At 35.7% G+C, this 12,025-nt stretch overlaps 1 protein-coding gene across 4 annotated transcripts; it reads right to left on the bottom strand.

The window, feature by feature from the left end:
• Window positions 1-428: 428 nt before the first annotated feature.
• On the bottom strand, window positions 429-12,010 carry LOC129891373 (uncharacterized). Of its 4 annotated transcripts, XR_008767188.1 has the most exons (7): window positions 11,594-11,786; window positions 2,667-2,923; window positions 2,370-2,457; window positions 1,654-1,720; window positions 1,428-1,556; window positions 1,078-1,187; window positions 429-780 (listed from the first exon to the last, which is right to left on the bottom strand). XR_008767188.1 is itself a non-coding variant. In XM_055966712.1 (6 exons), exons 2-6 carry the CDS (start codon window positions 11,659-11,661, stop codon window positions 1,503-1,505), a joined length of 534 nt encoding a protein of 177 aa, XP_055822687.1. In that variant the 5' UTR covers window positions 11,662-11,743; window positions 11,954-12,010; the 3' UTR covers window positions 1,211-1,502. The 4 variants fall into 4 exon arrangements, 2 of the variants coding, with proteins under 2 accessions (XP_055822687.1, XP_055822688.1); XR_008767187.1 differs by lacking the exon at window positions 1,078-1,187 and having other exon boundaries at window positions 431-780; XM_055966712.1 differs by lacking the exons at window positions 429-780; window positions 1,078-1,187 and adding an exon at window positions 11,954-12,010 and having other exon boundaries at window positions 1,211-1,556; window positions 11,594-11,743.
• Between the last annotated feature and the right edge of the window lie 15 nt (window positions 12,011-12,025).

Below are 12,025 nucleotides of genomic sequence, written 5' to 3'. Positions count from 1 at the left end.
TGAGTTATACACTAAATATACATTATGATACGGTGACTATACATGCCTATACAGCGAATGACTATTTTTTTGGTAATTATTTTGGCCAAATGGCTACTGAGTGTAATTTGCCTGTGTTAATAAGGGTGTTCACGAGTCATTTATTGATCAAAATCAAAATAAAAATTAAACTAATTTAATCGAGTTTTAAATTATTAAAACCAAACCAATAAAATCAGATTTATTTAATCAATTTGATTCGATTTTTACTCAAACTGTGAACACCCCTATGTCACGGACTTAGACTTCAACTAAGACCTCCATGCGGCACTTGACAACTTACTCACGAATCTTTCACGATCTTGCAAGCTCAAGTAAGCCTTTAAGACTAGATCACTAAGGAAACGCTAGATTATAAGAAAGATGAGAGTTTTTATGAAAAAAGTCTTTATATTACTGGAAAGAATGCTTGATTTCTGAATGGTTTATTACAAATGAATGCCCCCTCTATTTATACTACTCCTAAGGAGCTTAAGTGTAAATAAAAATTACTATACAAATCCTTCCATATTTACAAAAAAGTTCCTACTCTAGAATTTTCTACACACTCTAGAGAATTCTAGAGAACTTTAAGTCTTTCAAGACTTCTCTACAAGAATCTAGAGTCTTCTACAAGTCTCTCTAAGACTCTAGGTTCTTCCTCCTTCTTCAAGATCAAGTGGTGGGTCATAACACCTAGCTACGTGGAATTGATGTTTTCCTAATCTATCATCAAGCCCCATCTTTAATCTTCATAACAACCTAATTAGAACAATGTATCAAACACTTTGTTATTTATATTGAGACAATTTCAAATATATACAATAAACTAATTAGTTTACAACAAATATAACCATGTTTTATTTACAAAAACAATAGCCAAAATCATAAAAAATATACAGTGACTACAATATATCTTGCCAAAAGTCAAAAAAAATATGCATTGACCATACAATATAGATTAATTATGCATGATCTATACACTGTATATACATTATGATACACTCAAAAACTAAATATAACTTGACTATACATAAAATATATACTGATTATACATACCTATACAATGAATAGCCATTTTTTTGGTAATTACTTTTATCGAATGGCCATGTTGGGAAATTTGGAAGGCTAGGTGTGCATCAAAGAGATTTCAAGACAACATTCAGCCACTTCATCAACAGGAGGAACAATATATGCAAATCAAATTTGACAAAATTAATAAAAACAGCAACACATAATCAAATTATGCAGAGTAAATTAGCTTCCCATTTACAAAGCATATATTCATTCAACCCCTATATAAATGCTTCCTTTACTATTAGCCTTCTCATTTTCTATCGGTTAAAAATCTTTGTTTTCTAAACATTCTTGCATCCTGTCACTCCCCGTATTCTGGAAACTATACACACCTTTTTCAGAGGTTAAAACAACCCGAAAATTCAGATAACGCGAAGAAAATCAATACGTAATTCCGATCAACATGGTTAATCGTATAAACCCTCGTGCTCCCAAATATCAGCGAGAAAGTCAACCATGTCCTATAAAGAACAGCCATTTGGAAAAAAACACAGTTAATCCGAGCTTTTGCTTCAAATGGAAGTGAATAGAAGTTCCGAGAAGTGAGAAGTGACTCACCGAGAGAGGAATTGGCTGAGGGAATCGCTTGTTGGTCCCAAATAAGCTTTCATAGGAAACATTCCAACTATAGCCAGACAGAACAAAACAAGCACAATTAGCCAAGAAATGTAGACAAACTTTAAATAATGTAAGAGCAAAATAAACTCTGGAATTTTAAAAGTCTTGACGTGTATGGATAGGCGTGGTAGCCTTATTCAACGATAAAAAAAACCTGTTTGAATGAAGCTTATTAAACACTAGGTGGTTTCTTCTTATATGTTCAAGCTTTGGTGGACAGAGTTACTCGATACCTGAGTTGGTGGGAGGTAGAAGGCAGGGGCGGAGCAAGCCTTACAGTTAAGGGTTAGGTAGAGCCCAGTATTTGTATTTTAGAAAAAAAATCATTTAATAAATATAAGTAATCTTTCCAGAGCCCAATAAACAAAAGGATTGTGGTTCCGGACCCATAAAGTAAAATTTTTGGCTCCATATCCGATAGCAGGTACCCGTGGAATTAGTCGAGGGTTCGCAAAGCTGGCCCGGACACCACGGTTATAAAAGAGAAAGTGAAAGATAATCTCCGAGACTTCTAGTAATCTCCGAGACTTCTAGTGGCATAATACCACTTTAGGAAAGGTGCTAACATATGATTCCTGAGAATGGTACCATAGTGTTGAAATGCTCATAAAAAACATGAACATGAACATGAACAAGAACAAGAACAAGGTTCTCACTTTAACATCGGTTCTTCAGCTACTCGTCGGTTCTCTGGATTTTTACTTGCTAGCCACTGAAGCCTAGTCTGGTTCCAAAGAAGATAGCCTGCAATCAGTAGACAGTTAAGATAGCAAACAGAACATAAAACGCCCTATTCAATATTCATGCATGGGCTACTTCACAACTAGGTATGTCTTATGTTTTTGAATGGAAATCATGCAATGAAAGTGGAAAACGGACTCGAATGTCTAGCTACAGAAGTGACTAGTATTCTAATATATAAAAAACTCAAGTCATCAGTGCAATGAACTCACCATGATTTACGAATTCATTGTTGTTGCTAGCATTGCCAGTGCCACTGTGTTGACTGAGGCTCTGATTTGAGATACTGATGGAAGACATGCTTCTATGAGATTGAACAGTACTAATCTCCAAATCGCATGTACTGGTGCTCCAAAAATCATCCGATATACTCGGCTTTCTCACCAATTTTCCTTGTATTCGTAGTCCATTAGATGGTTCATCCACAGCAATAATTGGTTGAGATTTGGAACAGCAACCAAAGCAACCTCTGCTCTGTTCAAATTCAGGTTTATTTGCGTATACAAGTACAACACATGGTGACAAAGATGAAAATTGTTTTGATGCCACAATAAAAAGCAATAGCTTATTCGAAAGAACAGAGCTCTTGAATCATTAAACAAGCACACAGAGTATCCGATTAACAATATATACATGCAAGCTGCAAAACAAGAAAACGCAATGGGTGGGGGAACTCTGTACTCAAAGGATGTCTAGGTACTGCAGCTTAAAGAGATGAAATGTCTGCCTAAATTAAATTCCATATATTTAGTTAAAGTAGAAAGAACATGTTGCAAATTATTGTAAACAACCTCACTACCTATTAGGTAAGGGTAAGGTCTGCACACACTCTACCCTCCCGAGACCCTACTTTGGGAATACATTGGTTATGTTGAGGTTGTTGTTATTGTTTGCAACTTACCTTGTAAAACCTTTTTAAAACAGTGACTCAATCGATGTGGGACACGTTCTCTAAAACAGTTCTGCATGTATAATCTGGTTCTAGGATTTGAAGACTTCTCATTTCTACTTTCTTTCTCTTTCTTCTTTTATTTATTCTTTTCCTCTTTGTTTTCCTTTTCCTTTTACTTTATTTGGAGTAGGGAGAAAAGGCTCAATAGACTAAGGAGTGTGCCAGCAAATGGCTCAATAAATTGAACATAGAGAGGCACAGGTAGGTAGAATAGGTAGAGAGAAGACGCTAGTCAAAACTACCCTACCTAAGTTTAATTGTGAAACCATTTGAAAGAATTTGAGCACCAAATCCCAAAAAAACTTAAGAGCCAGTGCAATAGCCCATATCCTTAGCAAATATAAGACGAGTTCTTGACACTAATGATCATTAAAAATTCTGCTCATTGTGACATCAACATCAGCCTTTTTGAGAAAAATCGCTCACACAAATAATATTCAAGATACGTAACAAGAATTAAAAAAAGAAGCACCAAAATACTATAAATAGCGAGAATAAAAAGAGAATCAAGTACACCAAGATTTTAATGTGAAAACCCCTTTCAATAAGGGAAAAACCCACGGCCTGAAACGCCAAATAATATCACTATAGTATTATATTGGAAGAGACCACTACACGCTCAAAAGAAACAACCCTCTTTTGAGTTACTCACCTTAATATAATACCAGTCACACTCTAATTTACCTCCCAAATGCTTTTCTTCTTACTGTCTGTGAATTATTCTCCACTGTACTCTTGCTTCAATGCTCTATTTATCTACGTTGGAAGGAGAAAATGCTCCTCTATTCATAACATAGGAGTCCACAAAAGTAGAGAGAAGCAAAATAAAGGGCAGCCCGGTGCACTAAGCTCCAACTATGTGCATGGTTCGGGGAAGTGCCCGACCAAAAGCAAAATATGTTGGCAAATATAACAGAAAAGGTAGCACCTAAGGGCGTGGCGTAGTGGTCAATGAAGTGGTTGAGAGTCATGGCATATCAGGTTCTAATCCCAGCAGAGACAAAAATACTAGGTGATTCTTCCCATCTATCCTATCCTTGGTGGACAGAGTTACTTGGTACCTGTTGCTGGTGGAAGGCAACATATATCCGGTGGAATTAGTCGGGGTGCGCGAAAGCTGACTCAGATACCACAGTTATCAAACATATTACTACAGTTTTTACTTATGAGCAGATAAGCAAATGGATTTAGTCATGCTAGGAACTGTCCTAAATACTAATATTTAAATTCCCTTTTGACAAGTGGCTTCATCAGCCAAGTGACCTCTTACATGAAAAGTTTTGGACAACTAGCTAGACATTGTCATGAAGAAAAGTTTATTCTTATCCTACAAATAGGATGATTGTTTACGATCATAAGAATAACAAGCCTCCTGCAGCTAATTCACTTCTCTTCTGGTATTCATTCTCTAATCTCTACATTCTTAACTGCTCTCTCTGATTCTCATTTTTTTCTGACTAGCTAGTTTGTTATTTAAATTTTGTTGTTCCTTCTCCCCTAAAAGAGACATTTTTGTTCCTAGGAAAATTATTATATTGCTGAAATAATTTATTAGGACAGTGCCTAGAATGGTTGGAGCCATTTATATATATGTTCATAGATAAATATTGTAGTAGTATTTTGGCTAAAGTCATTACCGGCCTTCTACACTTGTTCGCATTTTTCACTTTAACACCTTAACAGAGCATTGTTCTTATTAGACACTCCAATCTTGAAAAATTGTACCTATTGAACACGAATGACAAGCCCAAAAAATATAGTGTGTATAACTCACACATAAATTTTGTCAAAAAGCCATGAATAAAAGAACATGTGGCAATGGCCCAAAATAATTATAAAAAATGAAATACCAATAAGAAAAATAGTTGTGACCCCCTTATAATCCAAAAAAATAATCAACGAATAAAGAAAAAGGAAAATCCATTTTCTAAACCTCACAGCCACTTACCCAACCCTTTCCCCTTTCATCTTCTTCCCCTCGTCTCAAGTTGTCACTCCACCCCCTTGGGCAAAGCTTACTCTTTTCTTCCTTATAATAAAATGTTCATATTTAGTTAATGAGTGAAAATAAACGATGAAGCACAGTATAGAGCTTAACGGAATGATTGTTGAGATGTTTGTGGAAGATAAACGGTGCCAGTGAACTTATTCGCTATCGATAGAGAAGAGAAAGAGGGGATCTAGATTGTGTCGTTTAAAATAAATTCTATCTAATTCTCTTATATAACTTAACGGAATAATTGTTGATTGGTGATGTTTGCTCGGAAATGGACGGAAATGGATGACGAGCGTTGGCCAACATTTTTAACTCAAATGACCCAAGAATCTTCTTTCTTTCTTCAGATTCAACTGCCAGAAAAATTGTTTTTCCTGAATGCCAAATCAGATGAACGAAAATGGTAAACTTGTGGTGGAGTGGTGGCTAAGTGTGAAAGAAGAAGGGGGAAAAAAGATTATTTTGCTCAAAAATTACTTTTTGTAAAAATCAAAAGAAACATAAAAGCAGAAGAACAAAAAAAAAGTGAGAATAAGAACTGAATGCAGATTTAAGCAAAAAAAAAAAAATGAATGAAGATACATGAGGAGATTTGTCGAATTGGGGCAGAGAAGACGACTGGTGGAGGTTTCAAACTTTTTTAAAAAGTTAATTATTTCATTATAGTCATATGTAAAAAATGTAAGCTTTTTCGAAAAATAAATAAATCATTATTTGAGATGCATTTACGCACCCAAGGAAAATGAGGAACACTTATTTTGTCATGTCACCTCTGTGTTTAATAGGTACAGTTTAAGGGTAATATAGATGTTCAATAGGTGCTAGTTTTCGTTAAGGTGTCGGTGAAAAATGCAGACATGTTTAAGGGACTGCATATGGCTTTAGCCTAATATTTTTTCCCTTCAACATAATATTTATTTATCTTTTCCATTATCTTTGCTAACAATTCCTCTATGAGGAAGGAGGAACAACAAAATTCAAATAACAAAGTAGCTAGTAAAAAAATAATAAGAGAAAGAGCAGTTAAGATTCTACCTGAAAGAGAATTGAGCTAGAGAATTAAATTGACTGCAGAAGGCTTGTTAGTTTTATGATTGCATAAACTCTCCCCACATACTTTATTCTTGACCTCTAGGATGAAATTTTACCAAGCGATTTTTTGGTACATGGCTTTTTAACAAGTAGGGGACGGACCCCATAAATTTCCCCCTCACAGACCAATTCACCTAAGCCTACCAAAGGTAACACCAAATTTCTAGATGCACCTATAGGCTATTTTGCTAGAGCCCTTCAAATCCTTGCACATCCATGTCAATTCGACACCATTTGGTGCGACTTTTTAACAAGTAGGGGACGGACCCCATAAATTTCCCCCTCACAGACCAATTCACCTAAGCCTACCAAAGGTAACACCAAATTTCTAGATGCACCTATAGGCTATTTTGCTAGAGCCCTTCAAATCCTTGCACATCCATGTCAATTCGACACCATTTGGCATCGCACCAGATTTGCTCAACTTACCTAGGGTGCTTTGACAACATCTATGATCAAGAAGTATGAGAATATTTTGATTTACACAAGATATCTTAGACAGGACATGGCGCAGTTACAGCTTAACAAAGACATGACCTTAGATAGGAGGGTGTGGAGGACCCATATTAGGGTAGAAGGCTAGTACATAGTCTCGTTATTCTTCCGTATTAGTAGGCGCACTAGCGCACTATAATTTCTTGTGCTCTGACTTCTGTTATTATCTTTCTATTACTTTCTGTACTTTGATTACTCTATTTTATCTATGTCGCTTTCGTTATTTGCGTTATTCATTATTTGCTTTTCCATATCGCTTTGAACTTCCTAGCCTCATCTGACCTCTTTTTATGCTTCTTTTGAGTCGAGGGTCTCTCGGAAACAGCCATCCTACCTTGGTAGGAGTAAGATCTGCGTATACTTTACCCTCCCCGGTTATGGGATTTCACTGGGTTGTTGTTGTTGTATCTTATAAAGAAAATATTATGTGTATATAAGGAATTAAGTTGTATTTGTTTAATTCAATAACTTTTATTAAAATATATACTTATTTATGTTTTTTTTATGACCATGGTGTTCGGGCCAGTTTTTGCGCACCTCGACTAATTTCACGGGATACCTACCACCTCCCACCAGCAACAGGTACCAAGTAACTCTGTCCACCATATACTTGTTTATTTATGTTTTAATATACATTTATTGTCGTATCCCAACACATGTATCTGCACTCGGATCCATACCACCAAATTCTAAAATTTATGTGATGAGGAATCCGAATTCTACATTTGCATCGTATTAACACCTACACCCGAGTCCAAGCAACATAGCCTATAGGGTCTTTGCACAACTCAAACTTGTCTTTTGGACTATCTCGGTCAACATATTTCATTTTCACTAGTGAAAATCTTCACGATTTGTAAGAATTCGCTCTCTCGTCTCCACTTTTTCTCGAATCCAATGATATCCCACATCAATGTGTTTACTCCTTGTATGGTACATAAAGTTCTTGTTCATGTCTACTGCACTTTGAATGTTCTAATAGACAACATACTCATTCTAACACGAGCCAGATTTCTTGAAGAAACCGATTGAGCCACATCATTTCCTTGCCAGCTTTAGTAGCAACAATATAATCCACTTCAGTTATAGAGAGGGACAAATTGAAGCTCCCAACAAAAAGTAAACAAATATCCAATAATAGTTCTCTACTATCAGAAGATCCATATCAACATTTGTACAACCCTTCAAGACTGGATAAGATCTTTCAAAACACAAGTACTCCTCAGAGGTATCTCTTAGTATTCTTTTCCCGGATTTTCAAGAAATCTGCTGAAAACATCAATCGCATTAGACATATTTCTCCTTTTCTCTATTTTGTGCTTTGAGCTCATGGCTCCTATATTGTTATAAATATAGAGACAATTCTCTCCTTTCAACACACCCAAATAGAAGACAAAATCAAGAGCAGAAAATATTCATATTCATAGATTGTAAGAAGAAAACAACTTCTTCAGAGCGTAGAATAGCTTCTTTAGGCACAATTTATTTGTCAATCTTATGGACATGTATGGACATTCCAACCTTGTCTATACTCTATATGCACTAATCTTCATCAATGATGTTGTTGAGAACATCTTATTAGTGTAATCTGATTGCACTAGCTGTTTTTTTATCCATGTCATCCAATCCTCAGGTTTTCTGGGTTCGTACTTTGTCGTATTGCCTACTATTGCCTTGCGCAATCCCTTATTAGAGTAAAAGATCCCTCATCCTTCTTTGCCACGAGGAGAAACTGTCAGGTGAATTTTGCCACCTTGTGCATTACTCCCAAGAAACTTCATAGAGTATTGTACAACTTGCCGTGAACAATATTTCTTGGAATGAGCTGAACCTAGGCTCTAATACCAGTTGTTGTTGAGAAAAATGCCTATACAAATTATATTCATGATAAATTACAGGAAAAAATGGAGAACCAAGACAGGATAATCAACGAGAATTAAAAAAGGGAGACCAAGGCTACCAAAATTTTAACATGAAAGCTTTTCTTAATAAGAGGAAAAACCACACCCTTAAGGAAATTTTCACTCAATAGTCCTGAGTAATACTCATGAAAACCACTACACACTTGAGAAAAACAATCATCTTTTGATTACAGTCCTCATTATAGCACCGCTTACACTCTATTTATTCTCAAAGACTGCATTTCTTATGTCTGTGAATTACTCTCTGCTCTTGCTTCAATGTTCTATTTTGTGTGTTGAGAACTGTCTCTCTATGACAATAGGAGTCATCGGTTCCTACCACAAAATTAGAGAAAAGAACAAATTGCCCAAATTTCTCCTCCACACTCTTCATTCTTGACCTCCAAGAATGAATTTCGACCCAACATTCTTTCGGCATATGGCTTTTCAACAAATTGGGATGGACCAGACAAGCCTAATCTCCATATTTATGAATTTCTTATCCTCCCTTTCACAAATTATATGACCCTTCAGTTAGCACAAAGTTAATGAAAGGACAGCCAGAATGATCTTTTACACAAATTAGCTAACAATCAAATGAAGGGATCAGAAAATTGGGAAGCACTAAAGACATGACGGTAAGGTAACTGGGAAAAATTAGCGAACATACACATAAAATAAAAGATATCCAGATGACTACTCCACTTACATTCATAAATGTTATCAAAAATCATATCAAAAAAAAAATCTCACGAATAGCCACCATCTATGACATAATATATTCTAGATTTGGAAGTTCAAGGTTTGATCACTCAAAAGTTCTCCAAACTCATGTCACTGATTACTCATACGACACACCAAGTAACGAACTCTAAGACAATGACTAGTAGGAAGTAAATTAAAGGAGGAAGGAAGATGGGATATTTCCTTCTGTTTTCTTAGGAGTACAAGGAATCTGGAGTAAAACTAGAGGAGTATGCTTCCCTTCAATTTAAGTTTTTTCAACATCAACAACATACCCAGACACTTTTGCAAGTGGGTCTGGGGAGAGTGAAATATACGCAGACCTTACCCCTACCTTTCTGGGGTAGAGAGGTTGTTTTGAATAGACCTTCAGCTTAAAAGGGAAGGTATTCATAGAAGGGTTGCAAGAAGAAAAAATTACAACAAACTATCAAGATACAAAGCAAAATGAAGCAATAGATAGTAGAAAAAATTTAAGTTTTTTCAACCCTCCCAAAATTGGAAGGGAAGGAGGAAGTATCACTTGTACTTCCCTTTTTTTATCTATTTGAGACGACCAGAGTTGAACGTTAATACTTCCTGGAAGTGGGAGTGTGGGAGTAGATTAGCAAGTTCACCTCCAGCCCCCCCCCCCCCCCCTCCGTCCTCTCCCCCTTTGCGAAAGCATGCAGAAAGTAAATACCAATCTTTCGGGTAGCCACTCTTTGCTAGTGAAAATACACTTAAGACTGTTTTGCAAGATAAAAACCCCTTCCAGACCAGACTGAGCATTAGTTCCCAACAAAACTAGGCTTACTGAAAGCAATAGGAGAAGAAAAGATAATTCCAAAAAAATGAAACATGAAAAAATATCCAGCATCCCATGTTAATGACAATATCCATTTTGGAAATCTTATATTCCAAGATAGATCACTCCTACGCTAATTATTACGTTATTCCAAGATGAGGTGCATAGAGCACACCTAGAATATTCTACCAACTATTGATTGCATAAACAGACTCGAAGTATACTTTTCTTGCCCAAACTTTCTCAAAGTATTTTACTAATCACCCAAAAAGGAACAATTATATATAGAGGAAGATGTCCCACAGCTGATAGTGTTCATTAGAATTTTGAAACAGTCTTTGAGTTCTTGAAGAATGATAAATGTTAGTTACTTCTCAACCTAATCTGATCTATCTAATCATTTCAATTTTATTTCTCTTCAAGAGTTTTAGAAATTATGTCTTGAAAGCATGGTATTAACCCAAATCATATACCATATATCTAAATTGACAGATTACAAATAATCATGATAGGATTAGCCTTTTGGAAAAGGAAGTTCACTTTATCAGCTACTCTTCAAACCATAATTTGGACGACCAAACACCAAACACTCGATAAAGTAATAAGGAGAAACTTATGTTTCTTTTCTTTTTCTTTTTTTATAACCCTGGTGACCAAAAGAACTTGCACATACCTCGACTAATTCCACGGAATACTACCACCTCCCACCAGCAACTTGTACCAGCAACAGATACAATGTAATTGTGTCCACCAAGGCTACTACAAATGGGAAGAAATTTATTATTCACTTCCCTAGACATCTGATTCCCCACCACTCCCCCACCCACCCACCCACCCTTCTCCTCCGTCTAAAGAAGGGAAAGTTCTAAACTTTCTCCTCCCTCCTCTTGTAGGAGCAAAACCCCTTCCTCCAATTCCTATTTTACCTTTTTAGGGTATCCTTTTCAGTAGCTAAAATATACAAATAGCAGCTAAATGTTTCCAAATAGGCAAATGAATCACAATTTTCAGAAAAAAAGTCAATGGCAGTAAATAATGTGTTCAACAAACAACTAAAAAGCCCCATCACACACATATAATCACTTCTAACAGCCTAAAATTCACCAAATTTGAATACAAAACAGAACAAACAACAAGAAACAAAAATTGAGTGTAAGAATCTGAATACATACCCCATGCAAGCTAGAAAATGACTGATCCAAGCACTGAATGAACTGGACAGCATCATATATCTAAACATACAAGAATTATTATCCAATTCCTCTTCAAAGCTCCAAAATGAACCAGATCACAAAACCCCAAGATAAAAATCCAATCTTTTTCTGTCCCAAAAAGTAAAGAAACAAAAACCCTTTTCAGTTTTCAAGAATCAGATTAAGAAAAAAAAAAGACAACTTTTTTACCTTACCTCAGAGCAACCATATAGATACAAAATACAAAACACTCATTAATAGTGTATAATAAATAAATAAATAAATAAATAAATAAATAAATGGAATTGAAACTGAATTCCAAAAGGGTGCTTCTAATACCTGGAGTCTCTTTCTCTCTCTCTGCTTTATCTGTGGGTTTGTCTTGGTTCCAATAGTGGACTAGGAAGTGAA

This window comes from Solanum dulcamara, chromosome 6 (genome assembly GCF_947179165.1).
Source record: "Solanum dulcamara chromosome 6, daSolDulc1.2, whole genome shotgun sequence".
Classification (NCBI taxonomy): domain Eukaryota; kingdom Viridiplantae; phylum Streptophyta; class Magnoliopsida; order Solanales; family Solanaceae; genus Solanum; species Solanum dulcamara.
The sequence above is the reverse complement of the archived record's forward strand: the minus strand, read 5'-3'. Positions and strand labels throughout refer to the sequence as shown.